General features: G+C 39.6%; 2 protein-coding genes and 1 long non-coding RNA gene across 3 annotated transcripts in view; 2 read left to right on the top strand and 1 right to left on the bottom strand.

Annotated features, from left to right (window-relative positions):
* Positions 1–10320, top strand: part of LPCAT2 (lysophosphatidylcholine acyltransferase 2) — a 29728-nt gene extending 19408 nt beyond the window's left edge. The window contains exons 12-14 of the mRNA XM_085071839.1: positions 6472–6570; positions 8257–8398; positions 8669–10320. Coding sequence (XP_084927965.1) covers positions 6472–6570; positions 8257–8398; positions 8669–8913 — 486 coding nt within the window. The 3' untranslated portion in view covers positions 8914–10320. The remainder of the gene's footprint in view (positions 1–6471; positions 6571–8256; positions 8399–8668) is intronic.
* Positions 484–2629, top strand: CAPNS2 (calpain small subunit 2). The gene has a single exon (XM_085071840.1). It carries the CDS (start codon positions 1466–1468, stop codon positions 2216–2218), a length of 753 nt encoding a protein of 250 aa, XP_084927966.1. The 5' UTR covers positions 484–1465; the 3' UTR covers positions 2219–2629.
* On the bottom strand, positions 3863–16276 carry LOC146432281 (uncharacterized). The gene is made up of 4 exons (XR_014854521.1): positions 16184–16276; positions 11682–11837; positions 10425–10498; positions 3863–4230 (listed from the first exon to the last, which is right to left on the bottom strand). It is a non-coding gene; the product is annotated as an uncharacterized LOC146432281 (long non-coding RNA).
* Positions 16277–26234: the final 9958 nt, after the last annotated feature.

Here is a 26234-nt window from a genome sequence, read left to right as displayed (position 1 = left end):
TAAAGAAATGCTTCATGGTTAGCAGTTTCTGTAAGCAAGGTAGGTGACTCTTACAGTTTTGTTCATAAATTTCCATGGAAAAACATTCATCAGTTTCTGTCTTGTGAGATGACAGCCATTCCTTAGACCAAGTTGCTGCACCAGTATCAGACAATAATCTTCATGCTGGTAATAGCTGAATATTTCCTTTTGCCTACCCCATTTTGACTTTATGTACATTTTAATAGCTTAATTAACTGTTGTAATTAAATAAATAATTTAAGGCAGAGTGATGCTAACTAGAGTGTTATCTTCCAACACTGGAGTGTTCCTGCTATGTTTCTGAAGGGTGTTGTTAGACTTTACAGGGGCTCCTCTTCCTTCTCTTCAGCTGTAAAGGGGGCTGTGCATTAGTATGTTCATTTAGGCTTTCCCCACTAGTCTTTCCACTTATCCCCACTAAATCTTTCCAATTTTCTACTTCTCTCTGGAGATGAAATTGCACTGTGGCTGCCCTTCTGACTATACCAGCAGCATCAATGACTAAAGCAGAGATAGAATTTGTCTTACTTCTAGGCCTCCAGCATGTGCTGCAGTGTACACAGCCTGTCGTCCTGCACGTGCCTGTGGACTGCAGGTTTTCTCTTACCATAACAGCTTTCCCAATTCAGCATCACTCTTCCTAATCAGTTAGCCCTATCAGTACACTTGTCCTTGGGAGTCATTGAAATGTATATGCTGATTAAACTGGTTTAGGATTTTTCTAGATAAAAAAGCTTTTACAAGCTCTAAAACAGGGAAAGAGTCAAATGTATTTCCTGAACTGCTGAATGCCTTGAAGCTCCAGCAGAGCTAGGTACTCATCCTTTTGTCATTCCTGCCTCCCCACCATGGACCATTGGCTCCTGTGGCAGATAGTCTGAATCCTGAAGCACAGTACATACATCAGAAATGCGCTGTGGCAACCAGACCTATTAAGGGCAACCAAGAGTCCTTTCACTTTCTTTATCTGGCACGACATCAGTGACTGGAACTAGCAAAGTAATGCTCAATTGACTAAAAATTTGAGGGAATAAAAGATTATAAAACCAACAAGTGCAACGTTGCATTCACCTTTAAGGAGATCAGCACACCTGAGGAACAGTCACACTTATGTAACAGGGCTCTTTGTAAATTGCTTCAGGTATGGGCACAGGCATTTTGAGACTTCTGCTGTGTGGCTTTAAACCTCATTATTTGTTTCTCTAAAATGATTCCTCAAATCACATAAACATAACTACGCAAAGAAGAAAAGAAATAGAGGAGTATCAACACCTGACAGAAACTAGTAAAACTTGAATGTCAGCCAGAGACATGCCCAGACGTGGTAAAGTCTAAGCATGCAGATAAGCTGTGTTTTGCCCACACCCTAGTCAGACACAAAACAGCTTCAGAGAGCTACAGAAGCACTGGATCTCTGAGTAACTCCCTTCAAAAAATCTTCACGATGTTCCTTGCCAAAGCTTTGCTGAGTGGAGGAAGTGGTAGTGGTAGTGGTCGTGGAGGGAGCCTTGCACGTGGCCTTGGAGGTCTCCTATCAGGAGGTGGAGGCGGAGGGAATATTGGAGGACTCGTTGGAAATCTTGTCAACCTGATAAGTGAAGCAGCAGCTCAGTATAATCCAGAGCCACCTCCACCTCCTCGCAGTCATTTTACAAATGTGGAAGCTCAGGAGAGTGACGAGATCAGACAATTTCGTCGCCTGTTTGCCCATCTGGCTGGAGATGATATGGAAGTGTGTGCCACAGAGCTAAGGGACATCCTGAACAAGGTCCTTTCCAGGCACCAAGACTTGAAGACGGATGGCTTCAGTTTAGACACCTGCCGTAGCATGGTGGCCGTCATGGACTGTGATACAAACGGCAAACTGGGCTTTGAAGAGTTCAAGTATCTGTGGAACAACATCAAGAAGTGGCAGTGTGTGTACAAGCAGTATGATACTGATCAGTCAGGCACTCTTGGGAGAGCTCAGCTGCCGAACGCTTTGAAGGCTGCAGGGTTCCACCTGAACGAGCAGCTCTGCCGGGTGATCGTGCGCAGATACGCCGCTGAAGATGGCAGCATGGATTTCAACAGCTTCATTAGCTGCCTGGTCCGGCTGGACAGCATGTTCCGGACCTTCAAGTCCCTGGACCAAGATGGAAGTGGGCACATCAAAGTGACCATAGAAGACTGGCTGCAGCTGACCATGTATTCGTGAAGGCATGGCAAAGAAGCCTCATCTGGAAGATGCACATGGAAGACTACAATCCTGTGCTATGGAACTGTAGTCCTTTCCTTGTTCTAAGGCAGATGTAGCTGGTGGTAGATGGCTCAGCTTCAAGTGTAGTGATTCCTCTTGTGGATGCACTAGTCTGCTTTTCTTAAGGGTTTGTGTTGGTTCTTGATTGGGCAGTTGCATAAGTCTGTCACAGAAAACTAGACTCAAAGGTTAGGGTATGTATTGGAAAGATCAAAGCTTAGTTATTTTTTTCATGTAAAGTGGCTTGTATATGAGTATAACTATTATATATAAAGCTCCTAAGTTTAGTGTTGATTTTGCTGTTCTGATTTGTCAGCAGTCACTAAGCTAGAATAAAAGGCTGTTTGCCTGAAGGCAATCAATGGTAAAGAGTCTTGTGCAGTTATTTCTAACAAGGGGAAAAACATTAGAGTTGTAATAACTGTAATGATTACTGAATTTTCATAATCATTTAATTTCCTACTTCTGCTTTTTCATGCTTGGCTGCTGAAGCAACACCTGAGCGGTACTGTCAGTTCTATCTGCTGGCCAGGACAAAATGGAAGACTTACACGAGGCTACTTTTGCAATGATCTTCCCCTTCCTACAGTTCTATGAACTAGTCTTTTCTCTCTTTCCTTCAAGCCTAAGTTTAGTTATAATGCAAGCAACTTAAAATACTGCATTTATATTTAGAGAAACTTGAAATAATTACTCAGTCACATAGCAGACAGACAGCCAAAATCAACCTCTGACTATCCGAGTTAAATTAATCAGAATGCAGCATCCCACTCAAGCTAGTTATGCAGTTCTGGCTAAAATGTCAACTTCTGAGTAAAAAAAAGGGAATAACATGAACTGTCAAAGGTACATTTTTTTAATTAAGGATTACATTGTTGATCAAAACAGCTCTTGCACAAGGCAGATTTCTTGGCAAGGCTCTGCTGCTTTAAAAGAAAATTGTCCCGGGTGTGTGTGAGCTGGCTGGAACGTGAAAAGATGAGTTAAATAGGCAGCCTGGCACTAAAGGCAGTTTCCAGATGTGAGAGTTCACATGCCCCTGCCCTTCCCCAGGGACACAGCAGTGACTCATTGAGAAATACCACACAATACCTGCAGGCAATCTGCATGTTAATGGGGTGCTCTGCTTTGGTTTGGTCTGTAAATTTCCATAGCTTTGATTTCTAGGCCTTGCACTTACACTTGGCAAATAGTATTTTCCAATTTGATGAGATATCCTCCCTGATATCCTTGCAAAAACTTTTTACTTGAAACTTGCAGTTTTTGCCCAGACTTTTTGCCTCCTGCACTATGTTTAGTATCAAGTTGGGTAACAAAAGTATTCGTATTGTCCCAGATGGAAAAGGTCAGTTTCTTCCTTATGGCATTCAGCCTTCTCCCAGTTCTTCAGTGGAAGAGCACACAGTTATCCATAGTGCCCCATAGTGCCATTTGCACAGGAGATAAAGTGTGATACCTCCTCAAAAGTATCAATGCAGTAGTACTTTATACTGCCTCTGGCTTGCAGTCCCTGTGCAAATCTGAATGGAGAATGCTTATGACAATGCAACTTTCTTGTTTTCCAAAGTCTAAGATTTACTGTATTATATAAAAAAACCCAGTTACTACAGCATGCTAGAGTGAAAATAGTAGCAGAAAGCTGACTTCCTTAAAGAAAACAAGAATTGTTAAGGTTACACTATGTTTTAATTGTTTTGTGTAGCATAACTACAAATACCTTTTTGATGTTCTACTTTGCCATTTAGAGAAATGGAGCTCAGCTCACACATTGCTTCCTTAAAATATTATTGGGTACATAGGCTGCAAACACAGATGTGTGTAAAGACAGTTGCAAGTGCTTTTGCTGTTTTTATGCAAGCTCTGAAGGTTTTCCTGCATTTTCAGTTTAACTCCCATCTCTTTTTCCAGGCGGCAATCCCATCATTTCTCCTTAACCAAAATGCTGGAGCATTTGGAAGTTAGCCAGCGTCCTAGAGTTTAGTAGAACTAGTCAGAACATGATCTTGTAAGCGCAGTAACTTTATTTCCTACTAAAATGGCTGGAGTTCTGTCTATCAGACTGCACTCAGCTTTGATTACTGAGATTTAGCACTTTATTGAAAGTAATACAACCCTTATTTTGTCTTTTTTCTTGTCATATTTCCATGTGCAGCCACAGCTGTGTTAACTTCTTTCAGAAGTTGTTTTTAATTAGATTATTTTAAAGTTTACTTCCCAATTCATTTCCTGTGATACATATTCTTAACTTTAAAAATAAATTTTAAAAAATATTCTAAGCACATCAAACAGTGCTTTGCTAAGAATACAGTCTACAAAACTGTCCAAAAATAATATTCCATGGAACTTTGAACAGTTATTATCTACACTCTTGCTTCAGTTGTTTTAAGATTTTATGTTTGTAATATTATACTTTAAAGTTAGATCTGTTATCTCTGAGAACTACAATGTAGACAAAATACTTAAAGTCAAACTCTCCACCACAATGAGAGCACAGATTTGTAAGTAAAATGACATCTTGGGACAACAGTGTCCTTTTCTAATGATTAAAAACTATCAAAAGTTATAACCCTTAGACACACATCAAAGTAACTTAAAAGTTCATCGCTTACTCATATCTTTGCTCAAAAGTTTCCCTGAAATTTACAGGTTTATGAAGTACAAGGTGTTCAAGGGTTGCATGTCTTCGAAAAAGATTGGTTAGACAATCAATATAAAGAAAACAGCAGTTGTCTATGCAAAAGATTCCTGTGTTGGTTTTGAAGGTTAAATACAATTGTATCTTAGAAATTTTAAATCTTGTCAAATGTATAGCTTGGTGATGACACGTTAGTAATACTGATTTTACTTCATTATTGCACAAATTTTGTTAATCAAGAACTATCTCAAAACCTAAATTCAATAACTAAAATCCCTGTTTCATAACACCCAAAATTTTCAAAGCACTCTACAGAGCAGCGTTAGTATTCTCCCCTGGCATATTGCACTGTTCAGCAGCAGAAAACCAAGAGCAGAAAGGTTAAGGTTGGTATGCTCAAGTGAGCATTAGAAGTTGGTAGGAGAAACAGAAATAGAATCCTGGTCTGGCTCTTTGCTGCAGATGTACCCAGGAGACCACCCCTCTCTCGTTCGGCTGGAAAAGTTTTGTGCTGTTCTCAGATATAGGGACTCCACTTTTTAAGAAAATGTTTTTCTTCTTGAAATGCACAACACCTTATCCACAAAGGGAACTCTGCTTTACACTTTAGTTTGCTTTTAAAACATTTTTGATGAATGCCCTTATTGTGAATATTAAAAACAATTAATTATTCGTCATCTCTATTACGCTGTCATTAACTGCTCTGTGTCCCACCACCTAAGACTTGCAGATGGCTTTTGTCCAGACAGTTGTTTCCCAAACACTCAAGAAACTTTCAGTGAGGTGACAGAAACACTACTGACATAAGCACAGATTTCAGCAGTCATCTGCCATTCTCCCTATCTGCAAATATAATGCAGCTTACACGGAATTAATCACAAATCCCATCAAAGAAAGCTTCAAATGTTTTGTTGATGTAGCTTTGTAGTTAACACATTGAAATGTTTGTTCAAATCAAAACTGGAATTATTAAAAAGGCTGTTCAGTGAATTCCTTGCCTTTCTGGCTTAAAAGGTAGGACAGTGCATTGGCTTCCAAATACCATGTAGGGCAGTGCATTGGCTTCAAATGAAGCTTAAGATAAACGAAGTAGATTTGGTTGTCCTTTTACTGACATACATGTTACTGCTGAAGGTTCAAACTCAAAGCAATAGCCTTACTCTTGGCCTATTTATTCTGGGCTGTTGCATTGGCTTCTGAACTTCAGCAAGTGCCAGTGCTGCATGCACTCCTAAACTTGCCTCAAACACGTGGATTCCAGTTATTCTTAGAGCCTTCCTGAAGGCCATGTACTAAAGAAAAGCTTTTAAGTTGTTTTAAATCTTTTTTGTTTGTGCTTTGTTTGTTTATAAAATAGAAATAGATACTCGCTTTGTAGCTACTGAAAATATGTATATTGCTACTCCAGCCTTAGTATTACATATTTGGTGAGCTGTTAGGGTTTTTTCCAGGAAGAACAAAAACCTGTAATAGTGTAAACTGTCTTAGTGCATGTTGTGTGTTTGATTTACAGAATAGCTCTTAAAGTGATTTGTAGTATTAACTATAACTCCTGCCATGCATGTTTGGGTTACAGAATGGAGATGGCACCATCGACTTCAGAGAGTATGTAATTGGTTTGTCTATTCTTTGTAACCCAGCCAACACAGAGGAGACTATTCAGATGGCATTTAAGGTAAGTTCAATTTAGTGTAAATCTACAAACCTGACAAATCAAGACTGACTGTAAGTCTGTTAGCTTTCAAATCACAAGTTTATAGCTTCAATCTGTTATGCAAATGTGGGTAATTCTCTTAAACCAATTGACATTTAAAGTGTGAAAGGGAGGGGAAGAATTGCAAGCATCATAGAAAAGGGTTTCAAAAGCCATCTGAAGGCACTAATGAATATGTAACTTGGCAGGAAAACTCCAAAAATGATTCAGCAGCACTTGTAGGTTTTTTTTGCCTGAGGTTTTTTTCTGCTGTGATTCTTCAATGTCACAATAGATGGAGTAATATCCTCTTGTGGGTCAAGCCTCACAAGAGTCATTGTTCTTAACAAAGAGAGGGAAAAAAAATCAAGGGCTATTCAGGACTGGCACATTCAAAACTGGGCTTCATCTAAGAACTGCTGGCTTGTACTGTGGTGTTCTAAGTAGTTCTTTTCCCATCGCAGGTACAAGAAGGCAATACATGACCAGGGATGCCCATGTTGTGAATCCTTGGGTCTTTTTTTAGTAGCTCTTTGACACAGATCCAGTTGTTTTACCCAATAATGTGATCTTACGAACTCTATTGAATGATATATTGAGATGCAGCTCATGTTCATTGTAAACTGGGTGCTCCTTAGTACTTATGCATTATTGGGAAGGACCAGAGATTTTTTGGCAATCCATTATATCCACTGGCTTCTTTTCAGATAAGCACTACAGCTGTTCAAGGTAATTTGTGCTTTTTTAGGAATGTTTTATCAGTACAGATTCCTATGAAGAAGCAAGCCTACCAGCTATTGTTGCTGTTCATTGTGTTGTTTCCTCAACTATGCTCTTCATTGTCTTAACAGGTGTGCTGATTAGAAAATCAGTAATTTGTTTTCATTTCCAATTTTAGCATGAAACAACTGGTTCAGCTGGTAAAAGCCTGTTTCAGTCTGAAATGGATCTATGCATTTCCTTTTGCTACTTGTTTTCTTTGCCACTAAATGTCTTTTCCTTCACAATGGCGAAGTTTGCCTGTAGCAAGTACTTAAGAATTACAGCCATCCATCCCTTGTATTTCTCCAGGGGTGATTCATAGCAGATGGTTACTATCACTGCACTGGGAAGGATGGGATGATCCAGCATATATCAACTGTCTGCATTCCAGGAGCCAAAATTCCTTGTTAATTACAATAATTCCTTAGTGAGTGACCAATCACATACACTAAAATTTAGGTATTTTATGTCAGAGCATAAACTATGATAGCAAATTTAATCTGATAGCATATATGCCATAACCTAATGAAAATGGAGACTAAAAACTAAGATATTCCAGTATAGACTGGCTGAATCCAGCAGACCCTTAGCATAGCTCATGGTGACAAGAAATATAAATGTTTGTTTATATTTTATCAGTTTTGTAATATTTTTATCACTGAACTAACACTGTGATGTTTGTTTATTTTGGCAGAATGTTCTATCCCAACTATAGCATGGATATTGCTCTGCTGTCTGCTTAGTCATATTCCAGGGAAAATACATAAAAACTTTTGCAAGAGAAAGTAGCTGAGATGCAGCCAGGCTCTTCAAATGCCAGGCATTGTTTACAGACCTCCTGAATGCTGGAAAGCCACTATGAGTGGCTTTCATAGGCAAAATTTCTACTCATTCTGTGTTTTCCAGCTCTTTGACATGGATGAGGATGGCACTATAACGGAAGATGAGTTTGCTTCTGTCATTCAATCAGCACTGGGGCTGCCTGAGCTTGATGTTTCTGTGCTCTTTAAAGAAATAGATGCAGATGAGACTGGGAAGCTCTCCTATGGTAAGTTATGTCTTTTTGTTAGAAAGAGTACTCTGATAGCCATATTGACAGGGAGTTTCCATTTTTAATTCCCTGAAATTACCTGATAGTTCTCATACCTTGTTTCTGGGGAGAACTGTTGAAGCATGGCCCTGGATACTTTGTGGGATACTCCTGAGATTTTTTAGAGGGAACTAACTGGAGATCAGCTTCAGTGAAAGAAGCAGGCATTGAAATTCTCTTTGATTCTGTTGCTGCACTGTAGTATCTGTGGTTTTTAATGTTTTTCAGAGGAGTTCAAGAACTTTTCACTCAAGCATCCAGAGTATTGTACGTTGTTTACTACATACCTAGATCTACAGAGACATCAGTCAGATATGTTGGAGGAGGAGGACACTGAGCTACCCAAAGTCAAACACAGCCCAGTGAGGTGCACAGACCCAGTCTCAGAAATAACACCACTTGCAAGAAATAAAGTCTGTCCTGAAGGCAATGAAGAGGATAGCTCAAGTACCTCTGACAAAAAGGATGACTGAGAAGAGTTAAATAATTCAGCTCTTGAATTCTACAGGGTTTTTTACCTAGCTGTTCATCTGTTCATAAGCACAACTGGTGTAAAATAGAGATGGAAGTTGCAATTTGAAAAAAAGTTCCTTTTTTTTTTTTTCTTTTTTTTGCTTTCATATCAGGAGGAGTTATTCCTGTTTGATTGTAAGGAAAAACCCTGTTTGACTGTAAGGGAAAAACCACTGTTCAGTTCTTAATATCACAGTACTGAAAATGTTGTTCAGTGTCTTCCAAGGTCATGCTTCCACAAAACTAACAAGTGTGCTAAGAAGGGTAGGAGGCTCCAGCACTGCAGTGACCTCTCAGAATGGAGTCCACTTGTCTAAAATGAAGTGGAATTTTTGGTGCTGCTCAATTCCTCTATATCCCCAACATGACTTAAGGGGAAAAAATTATGCCAGAGTGTTCTATTTTGCAATATCACTTTGCCACTCTCAAGTTTCTCAGACACACAAATGAGTTACAGGAAGCTGAGAGTTGAAGATGGTGGGTTTTGGCAGTCCTTAGATTTTCCTTAACTACTTATGAACCAGAAAGCCTAAGCTTCTGAACAAGACATGCTGGTTCACTGATGTTAACAGAAACTACTTTAGGCCTAAAGACTGGTGACAGATGGAAATGGCTGCACTTCTAACAACAAAAAACTAATTGGAATTCCAAGATAGCAGCTTACAGTCTAGAGGAAAATGCAGAGAGTAAGACCCAAGAATTAATGAACTATTTCAAAATAAATACAATGTTGTTTACAGTAACAACTGTTCAAGATCACATTAGGAGGAGCATTTCAAACTTCAGCATATTTTTTATTTTCGCAGTTATCAACACAGGAATGTGACCTTGCTCTGCAAAGCTCAAAAGGCAAATACGCTGTCAAGCCATGGTTCTAGTACTTAGTGTCTACTCTAAAGTTGTCTCCTAGAAACCATGTTTGCATTACTGTGCCATTACTCAGTGTGTTCTTGGGGTTTGGTTCAAAACCAAGCTCTTTCTAGTCAATTATTTGAATATGTTTTGCCTCAGTCCTCTCTAGTGCACTGGAAATTGGGCCTTCACCTTTTTCCATCCTTCACCTGAATGCACTTTATGCAGTATTTAAAATATATAGGTTCTTAGGCAAATACTTCTAAATAAAAATGTAGAAGGGATGAAATGAGAATATATTTTCAAGTTAAAACTGAGATGAGCAGAGCCTAGAGTGTCTAGTACCAATAATAACCAACTTTCAGCAGGTTTTCGTATGATAACCTCTGCCTCTAAGTTATTGCTTGTATTGTCTGGCCACAAGCTCATTGCCATGTTTAATCTTTCTCTGTTTATAATTGTGTCTCTCCTGATGTTTCATGTGCTTAAAATAAATCTATATTTTTTAAAATACATTACTTGAACAGCTGAGTTTTTTTAGTACCATGGCAAGGGTAGTTTGTCTACCATAAGGGGCTGGGGGAGATGGTTCCAGGAAATCATGCTTAAGATGTCTTACCTTGGTAAACTCAGTGTAACCTGAAGTTGGCATTTTCAATTCTTTGTATGATGGCACTTTGTTTCATGATAGGGCTGGAAAAGTAGGACAGGACCAATGCTCTTCCAAAGAGTTACTTCTGGTGACTGCCTCAGCAAGAGGGGATATGATATAAAGATGTGCAAATATGTGGAGAGAGACCTCCATTTTTTGATGGAAAATAAGGCATCACCATTTACATGTAAAATGAGTGACCTCAGCCACAGTTGAGGTGTAATAATAATGGATTTGTGTATTGTGAACATTAGGAGAGTATTTTCTCCCAGTAAGAAAAGGAGAAACAGGAGTTACTGTACAGTTAACTGCAATACAAGTCAACTCTTAGCAAGGATGCTTTTACCTAGCATGTTAACCAAAGTCTCAGCTTTTCATCCAGCAGTAATCTGTTCAAAGATGACTTCTTTTCCAACCAGTAAGAAAAAGATGGGTGGGGAAAGATGACAAAACCACTTCAAGATCTCAGGATGCAAAGGCTGCCTTACACATACTCCTGCTGTATACAGCCACATTCAGCATCAGGAGTTGTGCTGCCCAATAGCACAGCATGTTTAGTGATTTTATACAAATCTGCAAGTCACACAAGCCCTTTGCAGTTAAAGCTAAAAATATTATGTATATAAATCTGTCTCTCCCAATAGAGGAAAGGCCACAAATGGGTTTGGTATGTAGCACTGATTCAACTATGCTCTGAAGAGAAATTAGCTAAACGCAAGAGACACTAACTCAATATACACACATCTGCTGGACATGCGGGAAGGGAATACATTAATTTCTAGGCATCATCGTGCCTCAGGGAGCTTTTAAAAGGACCAAACTAAAAGCAGTCTGCAATAAACAGGCATTACATTAAGTGGCAGAGCAGGAACTAAGCAGAAGGGGAAGGTTAAAAATACCAAACAGAAAATGGCTCTCAATCGGGCATTGAGGGATGACACCTTTCTGCTTAAGACTTTCTGAGGTGTGAGTTTGTAAGTCTGTGGGCTGCTTAAGGAGTCCTGCACAGCAGAAAGATATATTTGGTCCCATGTTACCCTAGGAAACATCATTTATTTAATCAGCACTTCTCTGTCTTGCTTTGACACAGATTTGATGATAAATCCTTTATGGATACAAAAATAAGACTCTTTAAAAAAGTATGCAGAAACTCCAACAGTCTAATTAAAGGTGAGAATCAGACAAGGGCAAGTCTATGATAAGAAGAAAACACAACTTATTCACAAGAATACAGGCCCATTGGGATGCTGTTATTCATGGGGTTTGATAACTATATACACTACAAATAAATCCCTTTTACATTTAAAACTGAGCTCCTGTTTCTGAACGGAGGAAAGGCAATGTTGGATCACCTAGGAAAGTGAATTTCCTTTCTTCACCCTGGAACAAGGAAGACACACATACTGTAAATCCTGATCAGTTTAAGGAAGGTGAATCAACAGGGTCAACTGGCCATACCAGATGTTGATTTCTAAGACTAACATCTTTCAATCCAAGAAAATTAAACCTATTTGTACTTCCTTTGCTGTATCAGTGTCACTGCCTAAATAAGTGGAAACAGAGATGACACATCCAATTTTGATGTCAGGTTATACTTCTATAAGATCTGGTCCTAAACTGCCAAAATCAGGTAATTCCTGGCTGGTTGCTGTTCATCAGTAGAACCATGAGGGGCAGTAACACTTTGATAGAAAGCATCTGACAGTGGCTCTCCTCACAGTCAAGAGCTGTGCAGTACCAGAGGCACCAAAGCATGCAGTGGCTACTGCTCCTGAACTCTTGTGCACATCTGCATCAGAACAAATGAGGTGCCAAATCATATTCCCACAATGTTCCTGTGAGTGTAACATCCTCTTCCTCATCACTTGCTCCATGGGGGATGCAGGGCAGGCAAAGTTCAGTGATTCCTAAATGGTTTGCAGGGGAAATTTTGCACGACAGTTGTGTGCGCTGCCTGCTCATCCCTTTTCAAGAACCCAGCAGGATTAAGAGCTCCAGGAGTCCAACCAAGGATTTTGTTGTGTCACAGGTCTAATGACCACCATAATGACCAGAAAAGCTGCACGGGGTAAGGGCTGCTGGGCAACATCTGCCATCTCCCTTGTAATTCCCATCTAAAACAAAGTATTCCCTGGGCATCAAAAGTCTGAGAAACATTTGCTGAGACCTTTTTCCTGTGGTGGTCAGCCCACCAGGGCCCTATTCCTGGTTAATTCCTCAGGCACTATGCCAGAGCAAATAAATACACCATTCTGCCTGAGCAGGCTTCTGGTGGTGTTTGCATAGGTGCCAAGAGATACTCAGAGCCCATGGATGTGGAAAATCAGGGCCTGAAGCTTAGAAACTAAATGTAAAAAATGTCCCTATATATACAAACACACCCACACTCTGGACAGTGCTGTGAACTGTTTGACCACAGCCTTCAACAGGGAATACAGCCTGAGATTTCATGCTGAGAATTACATAGCTCTCACTTTGAGAATGCCACAGGAGAAATTTTAACTAAAGTCTTGGGAGGTTGGTAGCTACATCCTGTATGATTTGCTGGAAGATAGGACTCTGGTCAGTGCCCTTTGGCTTACCTTTTACCCTTTGGTTTTGTATCTCTTGAAACAACCTACCTTTCTCCCTCCACATTTCCACCTGAAACAGAGCTACTACCTTCACAAGTTGCATTCCACAATGATTAAAGCTAAATTGTAAGATTAAAACATAAAAATTACCAAATTGAGTGGGATTCAAGGGCACATGCAGTATTCTGGTAACTACTTTTACTGGCCTGCAGTAAGAGCAAACTTGTCAAAGGTTGCAAGGGATTTTAATGACATTGAATTAATTAATTTTAAATCTTTACTCAATGAAATAACATTTATTAGACTGACTAGCAGTAGGGAGACGTTTGTCAGCAGTGCTTAAGTTGGCAGACTCTCTGTTACTATACATAGCCAGAGAGGCAGAAAGTAAACATCTTATAGGATTAGCAGCTATGTTCATAGCTGAGATGAAATTTGAACATTTCATTAGTATAAGATTGATTCTGACATTTCATAAAGCCAAAATGCAAACAATAAAATGTGTCTGATATAAATACAGTATGCAGCACTTACTCAGATAAAGTTCAAGAAGAGCAGCAGGTTTAGTGCCATGACAAAGGAGATACAGAAGGGTCATTTAAGGACCCAACTTCTGCTAAGCACTTCAGTGTATGCTTAATCCTGTAGGTATCAACCAGATACTTTGTACTTATTAAAAGCAGAAAACAGTACTAATAATCAGAAAACAGGAAAAATTTCCATGGCTAGTTGTTGCAAGGGTGGTAAGAACTGCACCACCATCATCAAGGAACACAATATCACAACAGATTAAATTTTATTTATTGTGCCATCCTCTCAGTTTAAGATATTCTGTAACAACCACAGCTTGACTGGTGAGACTTCAGAGACACATGGCAATGTTATAATAGAAAACACTTCATTACCTTATCTAGGCACTACTCTTTAAGACCCTTCCTGCTGCAAAAGGTTGATAGTAAATATATGCCCCTCCTCTATTTTCACACTATGATTGTTCTAGGTTTTCATGCTATTGCATGCTTTACCATGCTGATAATAAATCAATATTAACTTTTTTCATCTGTTAACTTTTATGAGAAGTTTTATTCCAGAAAATAATCTGTTGAAAATCTTCTTTTGTATGTTAAAATGAGGTTCAAGCAAGGCTCATCTCTAAAGCTACAGCTGCATGTGCATTGCTTTGGTCTATACTAAGCATAGGTAAGAGCATTCATTTGAAGGAGTTGAGAATTCACTAGATTAAACCTGCCAATAAAGATGTCCACAAAGGAACACTGCACACCCTTGCCCATCTAATCCATTGCTTAATAATTTCTGCTGTTAGAAAAATTTTTCTTCTGATACAGCCTGAATACTTTTGCAGTGGAAGTGTTGTGTTCACCTTGCTCAAGGAGGATTGAATAATTTCTATTTCTCTTCTGGGTAACTATCTATATCTGCACATACCTATATCCAGAGCTTATCACCATGCCTGTTTCACTCTTGCATCTCCCAGCCTGCCTTTCTTATGTCAAAAAGCAAAACCTCTTTCTTTTGTTCTTCACATGTTGCAGTCTGTAGACTACTGATTATTTTCATTTAGGTTCTCCAAAGAGAGCAGCTGTCAGCTCCAGCTCCAGACTTACCATTCCTCAGTAGACTAGAAGACTTTCTTTATGTAGTTTGCAGTTGATCCTTCTGCTCATACACAGTTAGTGTAAAGCTTGGCTTTTTTAAAACAAGACAGCATTGCCCACTATACAGCTATCTCCAATCTAAAGAACTACTCCCCCCTTTCACTCTTCTTACAGCTGCTCATTCCTGCCTACTGCAGTATCTTAGTTTTAGCCTTACTGAATTTAAAAGACCAGTTTGTCAATAACATTTTGATCAGTTCAAATTATTGTTTATAAAAATTTACTTCTCTTTTATTAAGGGTACTGTCTTCCTACAACTTCACTAAGCATCTGACAGTGCACTAGAAGCAAAGCACTACAGATTAGAGAGACATGATGAAAGCTTGGAGGCTATAATTGTTCAAAAAGAATAATTTCCTTTTCAAAGGTAAACATCAGCCTTGCAGACAAAGATAAGGCCAAGTGCACAATTAGATAGGCAAGTCTGTGTTTCTGCTCATATCTCCTGATATCAAAGATTGCAGGAAAACTCAAAGTGTTTTCTTTGAACGTAAAAAAGAAATGAACAGGAAAAAGTGTAGGAGACTAGAAGGAGTCATACCAGAACTGCCAGCAGCTTTTAGAAGAGCTGTTTTCCTCAATGCCGGAAGTCTTTGAAACAGGAGATAACCAGCCATGAACTACAGCAGCCATTCAAAGCAGAAATCAGTTTAAATGTTTACATTTTGTCCACTGGCCTTTCAAATGAAAGCAAGTCAAACTCCATAATGTTATTTAATCACGTCTTTAACAGCCCATCTCTTATAAGTAGAAAAATTATTGTCTGTATACACAGTGGGGATAGAAACAGCGTCATTTGCACCTATATGGTTTGAGTTCAGGTTTGAACTATTATTAATTCAAAGCTGCACTAAACCTCAAACAACCTTTGAAATAAATACAAGCAGGAGCCATTCTTTCTACCTGTGCTATTAACAAATTTAAGGTAAAAGTCTGCGCTTTATATAGTGGAAATTCCTCTTTTAGCAGCAAAGATACTTTGTGAACCAAAGAGAATCAGCCCTTTGGGCAATGACAAGTACTAGGAGACACCTTTGACAAAACTCTCCATTATTATTCATTTCATTAAAATGGACTTTGCATCTTTAGCAGAAGAAACAGCTATTGAAGTAAGTATTGTATACAGCACATAAAAAGAGTTTCTACCTTTCCTGGATAAATATTTATAAACAGGGCAAAAGGAAAGCAACTGCCTTGCCAAAAGTTACATGGGAGGGCACTGGTATAGCAGACATAGAAACACAAGAGTTCTGACTCCTGAATTACCCATGGGTGCTCATGGTGTTCCAAACCCTGTAGTCAAAATTTACATTTTTTGCTGTATCACTCCCACCAATTAATTTCTCAGGTGCAAGAAGGTGGACTCAGCATGAGACCATGAAAATTACAGATTAACAGATTTGACTGTTCATGGCAACATGATGCATTTAGACTCTTTTTGTATCTTTTTCCCTATCAAAATACTTGTACCTCTTACCTGCAGCTATCTCTGACTTGCTTGCTGTCACTAGGCATTTTCACGATACCAAGCCTGATTCTTTGCACCATGACTCAGTGCATGCCAAGCTGCAAGAGAAAGAGATCTCAGTTCTCTATACACTTACAGGGGTACATAGCAAGCTCTCGCCCAGCAGACAGGTCAGTGTCTGACCTTCTGGTGGAGCCAGTCAGTCTCCATTTACTCTTCTTCCAGCCTAATGTGAACAGTTTCACAGTAGACAAAAAACCTCTTCCCTCCACCTAATCTCTTCTTATTTTCCCTAGTGGAGTCCATCTAGCTTACATCAAAGAACTGGTCTCGTTAAGCCATTGTTTTATAAATCTGCTAATATTTTTCCTATCTATAATACAGAAGACACTGCTGATAGAAATATGTCAACAGGAAAACGAACAGGCAGCATTTGACATGCTATTAGTCTAAGTCTGGGTGGATAAATAAATCATAGATCACATATTCATAAAGGGGAAAGCACTGTTTATTTCCACTGGATTTATTACGCACACATCTCCCATACAGCACGGTGATAAAACACACCCCACAAAAAGGGATGTCACAATGTACCCAAGAAAGGACTGGTTGATGCAACCAGGACAATGTATTCTCTCCTCAGAAAGGGCTTCAGTCCCTTGGGAATATATCACACTGGTCATACAAAACAAAGCCAGCTGGAAGTGTCATTTAGCTATATCACTGTATACGGCAGGGTAATTCATCAAGACTGAATCATTCCTAAAGACTGGATGTTTCTCTGAAAGTAATTTGTTGTATAAGTGCAATAAATATCAAGTATTTCACCCCTTTCCTTAAAATATTGAAAATTCCCACACTGTTTTTAGATGAAAACTATATCCTAATCCTAGTTTGATTCTGAATCAGGCCTACCCATCAGTGTATCCCACCATCTCCTAACTGAGAAAATGTAAAATTACTTATAATAACGATGTTGTTAGCCATCTACATATATTTCGGTTCACCATGCTCTCCATAATAAATGATACTGATACAGCAAAACTGAACCCAATTTATTTTGGTGACACTTCCTAATTAAGAACAGCACTAAAGAAACCACCTTGGCAATTGTTTCAGATGCAACCTTAACTAAAAAAAGCCAGGATGCTTAAAAAGGGCACTTTGCAATCAGGTCACCCAAACTCTAAGGAATAAAACACATACAGATGTGGAGCCTTCAGTTAAAAGAACTTCATAGCTGGAGTCTTTACTGGTGTAATGGACCATCAAAAGAGAATACTTTGGGTTAGAAGTTTGTCATTACACAGATGCCTGTAACCCACTGGTGCCATCCACTTTCAGACAGTGGGGAACGATTAAAAAAAAATCAAGAGCTATTTTTTATTTTTTCAGAAGAAGCTACTTCAGAGGAAGTGTCTCAGATAGGTAAAACTTTACCTTGATCTCTAGATAAATGCTGTGGGGAAGTATTCAGAGACAGAAGGTCATTTTGTTTAAAGGGCAAAGGTGCCTCTGTGCCTAATGTACCACGTTCCAAAAGCGACCTACAGCTCAGAGGACCAAGTATCAATAAAATATATTTTCAGTCTGTTTCTTCAGAAAACACAGCCCAGCTAAGCACAGGGCACAAAGATGTTGTGATAGAAGAGGAGAAAATCCCTATTAAATCCATTTTAATTGTGAAAATAAGCTCTCTGGAGTACCTAAGCACAGGACTGGTAGGAAAGCACAAACCTCTCTTCGTCCACTGCTTTCCTAGAGCAAACAAAGACTGATGAAAAGCCAAGCATCCTTCACAATCCTGGCGGAAGAACAACTTTTGTCCTGGTAATTAGGCAACTACAGCCAGAGGCACAGACAGCAGAGCAGCACGGCACAGTCTCATTTGCTCACAGGAGAAAGCCAAGTCATTTCCAGTCAGCACTGCTATGGGGATAAGGAAAGGGGTTTGCCAGCCAGTGCAGCGAATCCCAAGCATTTTCTGTGCAGAGCCTCACTTATGTACAAGGAAGCTCATCTGGTTTCTATGGCACAGTCCCACACTGAGCTGGGTATTGCTACCGAGGCTCGCTGCTGGCTCACCAGGCAGCTCTGGGTGTGTTGGCTTTTTTCCAAAAACGGCAACTTGTGTTCAGCTCTTTCATTATTCAAGGCTGGGTGAGGGAGCACTGCCATGGTGCCATATTTTGCTCTGACCTCCTCTTGCTTACAGGCTGCTGCTGTAACTAGTCAGTGTTCATCACCATACTCATTACAACTTTGGGTTCTCATTAATTGATAAATGGTTCAAAAGCCAGGGCTGCTGATCTCCGAATCCACTCATCACAAGAGTGTATCTAATGAATAACTTTTATGAACTCATCCAGCCCTGGTTTACACCACAGACTGTCTTCCACAGCTTCAGCCTTACTTACCCGTTTTGCCACATAGCTGCAATCACATATTCAGTCAAGCCAACCTTGACTGAATAAATTATTTTAAAAGATCCCACACCACCCCCCTCCAAAAAAAAAAGAAAAGGAAATATAAACCACTAACCTGAACCACAGCCTTCTAGGAAATTTTAATGCTCTTCCAGGAATATTAATGCTAAAATCAATGTAACTTTAGTTGCATAATTATGTCACTCAATGTCTGACCATTAGTAAACTGATGCTTTCTCAGAAGCAGATTAAATGAGACCTTCTCACTTTGGGAAAAGGTATCCCTCATTTGTTTGTTTTGGATATCATTAAACAACCCCGAAACTAAACTTCATCCCTCTAGGGAAAAGTTAAAGGTGATTTTTTATATCTATTACAAGCAAATGCTCACCATTACAAATGAATGTGTGGGTTTTTCCTAAGAAACTCTAGATAAAATAATACATTATGTTATCAGTATCATTCCCTTACTGCAATTCAGTAAAGCCTGCATTCCCAACACAAGATAACATAGCAAATTTTAACAAATTCAGCAAACTTCAAGGAAGATTCAAAGAATGGCTGCTTCATTCCTGCAAAAGGAACCAATTAAAGACCCAGCACAAAAAGAATTTTGAATGTATTGCTCTTGAATGAAACAATGTTTGAAGAAGGAAATGAATTTGTTTATGAGATGCATTGTTGGCTTTGCTGAGTTTTACTGCCACAGTTTTCCTCCAAGAGGAAATACATTATTAAACAAGAAAGAAAAAAGCCTCTATCAATCTCAGTAAAGCAGCCTAGTGTTAATGTCAGCAATGACATGACAAGGCTTCTACCAAAGTTTAATTTGGTATTTTTAATTATAAATTCTCCAGAGTTTCCAAGACCCAATTTATATCCAAATTCCTTCCAAAAGTTGGGATTTTGATGTAAGCTTATTGCATATACTTACCTGATTATTTTTTTTAAACTTGAATTCTTTAGGGTTTGGATTGGCCTTTATTTTGGGTATTTTACAGAGCCTAAAACAACAGAGGCCAAACCTCACAAAAATAAAAATAATAATCTATTTGGTGCCAAAATGTGACCTTTTCATGTACATTTTTGGAAGCTGCATTATCAGGCAGATCTGCCAAGAAACAGAACCCAGAAAATAGGACCTACAAACTGTATACCAGAATCAGATAATTACATTGTATGATAATGAACTAGCACAGTTAAGGAAGCATCAGTACTGCCTTAGTGGTTGCTAAAAGTAAAAAACTGAATTACTGTGCCATCAGAGCTGTGCTATTATACCACAGAAACACAGCACAAAGCTTCCAGCACTTCTCTGTTCCTGGCCTCAGACTCGTTCCAGTAAGAAGACTGTGCCCTGCTGCTGCCTCTGTAGCTCTGACCCATTTTCTCCTTCTCCCTGTAGGGTCTGGAACAAAGTTTTGCTGAGATCAACTCAGAAAAGAGAAGAAAGAATGAAGATAAGAGAAAATAGGGAAAAGTATAAGATAAATAATATGGGAGCCATCAGTGGTCAATGTTAATTATTAATTGATTGAGAAACAGAATGCTGAAGTGCTGTTGCTGCATTAAACCCTGCTTATGCCTCCTTACAGACATAAATCAAGAGCTGTGGGGGATGAAGCCCATAGGAAAGGGGGTGTTGGAGACAACTGCAGCAATTCTGTACCAAGAAAAAGCAGACAAACTATTCACTGACCTAGATGTTGTAAAATATGGATAGTTCTGCTTTCAGAAGCCCTCTCCCTGATGAAATTATTGACCATACCAACTTCATTTGATTCTATCTTATTTTTTCTCTTCTTGATAAGTCAGCATGTACTGGCATAACTGTGTACACAATATTCCTTCAACGTAGAGTTCACCTTACAATTTTGACTTAGGGTATCCTAGAGCACAGCACCGATGAAGAAAAAAACTATGTAGGAAGAAGCCTCCCACTCTCAAACAACTCATCCTCCCATCCTCAAACTCTGCCACAATTTCCTCCCTACTTTTTAATTTCTTCAAAGGGCTCCTGTGCTAACTGGAGATCAGAGCCCAGCATATACACAGTATCATGTCTAACATGCTGCTTAATGTTCTGATATCACTACTATTCCAGTACAAAAACAAAAACTTAAGGTTTGTCTGGCCAAAGCAACATCATATCTTTTAATTACATAATTTTATGTTTAGACATTTCTATGGTTATATTTTCTGAGATGCAAGAAAAATACTTTGATTAAGAGCAGCTTGAAAACTAAATAATCACAGCAAGGAAGGATAACTGCATGTTTACCTGCTGCTTTATTACATCTCAGCTCATTTATTTGAAATTAAGTAAGAAACAACTGATTCTTCAAATCTATGTCTAGCTTCAAAATCAGAATATTCATTCCCCTTTGTTTTACATCAAAGATTCCTACCTGCTGAGGAGAAGACATAACCAGGCAAAATTTGGTGATAGCTTCAGCAGATCTGAAATAGTATGGCAATAGTAGGTCAGGAAAGTTTCAGTTCCTGGAGGTGGCAATGATGCCTGATGGGTTTTTTGTCCTTTTTCTTTATACTTTTTATACCCTTTTATATATTTTACACCCTTTCCCATTCCCTGTACCTATTATTCCCTATATCTCAGCCCTACATGTTTATAACCCTTGCACTCTGATCTTTAGCCCACTTCGGGGTTCTCCAGGGAAGATAAAACATCCCTGCTATCTCAAAACATGAAGCTCCAAACTGTCGGATGGAGCATCCTCTCTGGAACATGTTTTTGTAAACTAGATTGTAGTCTCAGTTGGGGAGGGGCGGTAATTAGAATAGGGGGACAATTACTTCATTTGTTAAGTTTCTTATTGGGGGAATTTTAGATATGCTAATTTGTGAGGTCCATAAAATTGTATATGTGTTGTACCCGGGGGGCTTCATTGGTGTGGTTCCACCTTTGACGAGGGAGCACCTGGGATCCTACCAAACCAAGGGAATACCCTTTTTCCCTATACTTTAGTGTCTGCTTCTTATTTTTACCAGCTTTTAAGGCATCAGCAGAGACAGATGTCTGGTGTGCAAGGGGCTGTGAGGGGAATGTCAGAGCTCAGAGATTTAATATCAGCTTTTCTATTCGTTTGTGCCACAGCAAGATCTTGACTAAAACATTATCCTAACAACATTTCCTAAACTTTGACTGCTTGACTTTGCATTCAGGACTGACCCTTAGCATTGCTATTCCCAGGTCTCAAATATATGCTTTGCTGCACCATTAAGGAAGCTTGGATCTTCCTCATTTTCCAAGCAGGTGTCTTTAATTTATGTAGAAAGTTCCTGAGCTCTTTTGTAGTCTTTTTTTGGAGTCTTTTTGGAGGCCTACAGCATTAGACTGGAAGGAGAGCCCAGGCCCGGCCCGGCCCGGCTCCCCTCACGGCTGTCCCGCACCCAGCGCGGCCCGAGCGCTCCGCTCGCCGCCCAGGCTCGGGAAGGATATCCAGCAGATGGAGCTTTAGGGCAATCCAAAGGCCTCTCTCCTTCCCTGCCGCACACCCATGGAAAGCTGCTCTCGCTCATCCCCTCAGACAGACAGCCGGGCAAGGCTTCCTGCCCGGAGCGCAGAGCGCTCAGCGCCGGGCAGTTCTCTCCCTGGACAGCGCAGCAAAGCCAGGCTGGGCACACACAGCTCCCGGGGCTCCTGTCCTGCGGGACACGGTGACACACCCTGCTGCAGCAGCCCCGGCGGGGCAGAGCTGCTCTGCCGCCCCGTGTGCCACCTGCCCGGGCTCCAGGGCTGTGCAAGAACATCTCCATTTAATACATTCACACCCAAAGCGTAAGAGTCGTGCAAGTTTCCGTTCACTTTCCTAGAGGTGCACTCAAAGCAATAATTCAATTTTTTTTTTAATATATCTTGTAATTCTTTGCAAAACAAGGTTAATTCCTAATGAAACCACTTGTGCTTAGCCCGGAAACTGAGAAATGGAATTAGGAGTTAAGTGAGTAACAACAGGGAAATCCTGTCTTCTACTACCCTTTAGTATTTCCAGCTACATTAAATACATCCACAATTTTATTTGAAGTTGCTCTCACCCGGTAAAGTTTGCCTCTGACTTTTCAAAGAACACATTTAACTAGAAAATTATGTTGTTCTTCATTTTACAGCCTCCTGCTCCAGTACCTCTGCATTTGCTAGTGTTCAGGTACTGGGTGTCTCCAGAAGGTGTTTCCTGTCCCCTACATTACTGGCCAACATCTTGGGCTTACCTGCTTCTTTTAACACACATGCACACACACACTGTAGTCCAAAAGCCTCATCTGCTCTGTGTAATGTGGTTGCTGTGATGCAGCCTTCCCTCTGAATCCTTGCTCTGAACAGCAGTGACACATACAGGTACATGTGAGTGAGCCCTGTGGGTCACCTGTGGTTTCCAGTGATGGATGACTGTAGTTGCATAAATTAACACAGAGGTGGCTAACTGTAATTTTCTGTTTCTCACATAGAAAATGCAACCCCTCCTTCACCTCCCCCAACACTCCCCAGGGTTTTGCTGATTTGGAAATTCATAGCCACTGTACTTAGAGAAAGAAAGTGTCCATAGTCCCTACCATATTTAGGACCTAAAAGTTAACTTGTTTCACCCAGAGTTGCTTTTTTCCAAGTCCACCTTCCTTCAATTCAGCTTCTTGCTTCTAACCTTTCAGCTTATCAGCATTGATTTATTTAATATAAAGTAGTGAGGTTACCTTAGATCAATTATACCTTTTTTTCTGTGCAATTTCCAATGCTTAATACATCTGTTACTGCTCAGCCGCAGGGACAACTTGTCCAGCTGGATCCTAAATTATTTCAATCCTTAATTCAATTGTATTTTTGCCACAGCCCAGCCAATGAGCATAATTCTTTTATGGCTAAGAAGCCTCTTTAGAAATAATCCAATAGCCCATATTAAAATATAGGTCATTGTGAAAACTGCCAAGTGCCTGACTTGTCATAACTTTGAAGACAGGCTCTGAGTCTCCTTTGGCATTGCTGATTCTTTCAGTGCTTGGAGGCTTAATTTTAAAACAATCAGCTCAACAAAAACAATTTACTTAGAACTGTCCAAACTACTCAATGTTAGCTGGGAAGCTAATTTGCTACTTGGTGCTGCACTTGGATAAATGCTACAACTAAGGGCAACTGGAGGTTTCCAAGTACTAAATCAGTTCACAACTTGATGTGCCTGTTGCTATAGAATTGCAAAGGTTTTGGACAGTAAAAGCAAGTAAAACCCATTCAAACCTACACACAAGGTGAAGACACCTGTAAGATGAATGTGTAAACTTTCATGAGGTAACATACAAAAAGTTCTTAAACTTTGAGGAGAAACTATTTTTCAGTCTGCAACTAATACCCATTATGTGACTTGAATCCTTTCAAAAGTTTGTATTTTTAGAGATTCACTTTCTCCTTAAAAGAAAGCTCAGATCGGCTTTGAATGTTCAACGATCAGTATAGCATACAACAGACTCAAGATCAGTAACCTGTATTAAGGTACCCTAATTAAGCAAGATATCAGGCTCCTTCTCAGTCTTTTTTCACAGCCTGCACAATTGGACATATTTTACTTGCTGTACAAGCAGAGATATCAGCAAGAGACTGGCACCAAGAGAAAGGACAGGTCCTCCCAGCAAGCAAGAACAGATTGCTTCTGGCTTTTTTGTTTAATCTTTTCAACAGAAGGAAAATAATACCCAGCACCTTGCCATCAGCAGTGCAGTAAAAAAAAATCATTTTAGGATTATATGAAATTCAGTGAATTTTTTTATTATTAGATATTTTGGGTCATCTCTCAGTCTAGCTTTGGAAATCATGCAAAGTGTCTTTTTTAGGGTCTGCAGATGACAGAAATGATGAAGTATCTTACAAAAACCTTTATTTAGGCAGATGCAAGTAATGCTATGACCACACAGAGTTCCCAAGTTAAAACAGTTTTCATTAATTCTATCCTGAGGTGTATAAGCACAGAAAACTCCTACATGCTAAAGGAGCTTCCCAAAGGAAGACAGATTAATCTGGTACCTTGTTCTCATAACTGCCTTTTATAAAAGCAAGGAAAATGAGGTAGATATTAATCTATCACGACGTTACAAAAGTAACTGTTACAATGACATTTGTAATTGTTAGTCTGAGCAGAAGACATGGAGATAAATAGAACTGTTAAGACAGGAAAGGAACTGACTAAAGAGAATATAATACTATGTTGTGCTATAAGGATAATTACAGGCTTGGAGTGAAATTACCCATCTTGAAAGATCTGTTAGTAGGAATGATCTTATTAAATATTTGCATTAATAATATGCTCCCAAAAGTTTGTGTTTGCTAATGAAATTTGAAGGTAATGAAGTTAGCAAGCAACATTTAATCAGTGAAGAACGGGACTCAAGATAAAAAAGGAAACCTAGCATAACAGAAATGGGATGGAAGCAAACAATAAAATTATAAACCTGGTCTTTAAGAATTGTGTGAGAAGTGAAAGAGCAGAATGACTTAGGCATTTATAACCTGTCTGTGGACAACATTTAGGACAGGTGTGAAAAAGGCAAGTGAGATCCCCTTCTCAATAAAGTCTTGGCTAGTAGCCCTGGGAATTACTACTATTTTACTTCATCTAAAATCTGGGCCATTTTTGCTCAAGAAAGGTTTATTCCAAGAAGAAAAGAGAACGTTTACACGGACAAATGACCTGGTGAACCCAGAGGAAGGACTACAGCACACCCAAGTACACTGGTCCTCCTACTGTTCAAAGTAGAGACAAGGTCAGTGTGTGCCCTTGCTCCCTTTTGGACCTTTTAGACCTTTGCAAGCTTTGGACTATGCACCAACTTCTCTCTTGCACAAGCCAGGGTGAAGGGAGGAAGATGGAGTACACCTCATGCACAGTCTGACTGAAATTGGGAATGCTCCCACTTCCACCCCACTTATGTGCAACTTTGTAAATTGCTCTCATACAACTGTCTCTGAGAAAGAACAAGCCTGATATTAAAGCAACAGCAGGAGCTAGTGATCCAAAACAGGTGGCAAGAAAAAATCTATTGAGGCTGAAACTTAACTACTGTGTGAAGCGTTCCAAAGGAGATTTAAATCTTTAAAAGACACTAAGTGCTAGTAAACTGGAAAGAGGCCAAAGGGAGGTGAAGAGGCTGTGCCTACAGAGAAGGGGCAATGGTGAAAATTGCGAGGGATAAAACTCCTAAACTTCAGCATCATCCTCTCCACACATGCATATTCTATACATTATAAAATTATAAAAATGCCCTGGGATAGCTTGCTTGGGTGACACTCATGGTTCTAATGAAGAAGGTCATCTGATGCCAAAGGTAGCAGATACCAGGTAGAATGAGCTTTGAAGGTGTGTTTTTGTGACAAACTCAAGCAATTTGATAAGGAAGTTACAAAAGCTGCTGTCATGAGAAACAGGGAGAGGCCTTGTCTTCCCCTAGAACTTGGCATTCTTGCATAAACAGAATACTAAACTGTGAAGTGTTTCTGTAATATTTATTTTCAGTCTGAACACAGTTTGTAACGTGACAGACACTGTCAAAATGCAGTGTTGGACCAACCCAAACAGGCCCTTCTCAGTGAAAGAGATGCATTTTTTTAGCTGTAGGGAAGAGATACTCCG

The sequence above is a fragment of the Lichenostomus cassidix genome, chromosome 11 (genome assembly GCF_008360975.1).
Source record: "Lichenostomus cassidix isolate B80296 chromosome 11, HeHo_3.0, whole genome shotgun sequence".
In the NCBI taxonomy this organism is placed as follows: Eukaryota; Metazoa; Chordata; class Aves; order Passeriformes; family Meliphagidae; genus Lichenostomus; species Lichenostomus cassidix.
This window is presented reverse-complemented; position numbering and strand designations above follow the sequence as displayed.

Bases quoted from the DNA above. Each gene is read 5' to 3' on its own strand.
- CAPNS2 (XM_085071840.1), top strand. From the start codon at position 1,466: ATGTTCCTTGCCAAAGCTTTGCTGAGTGGAGGAAGTGGTAGTGGTAGT.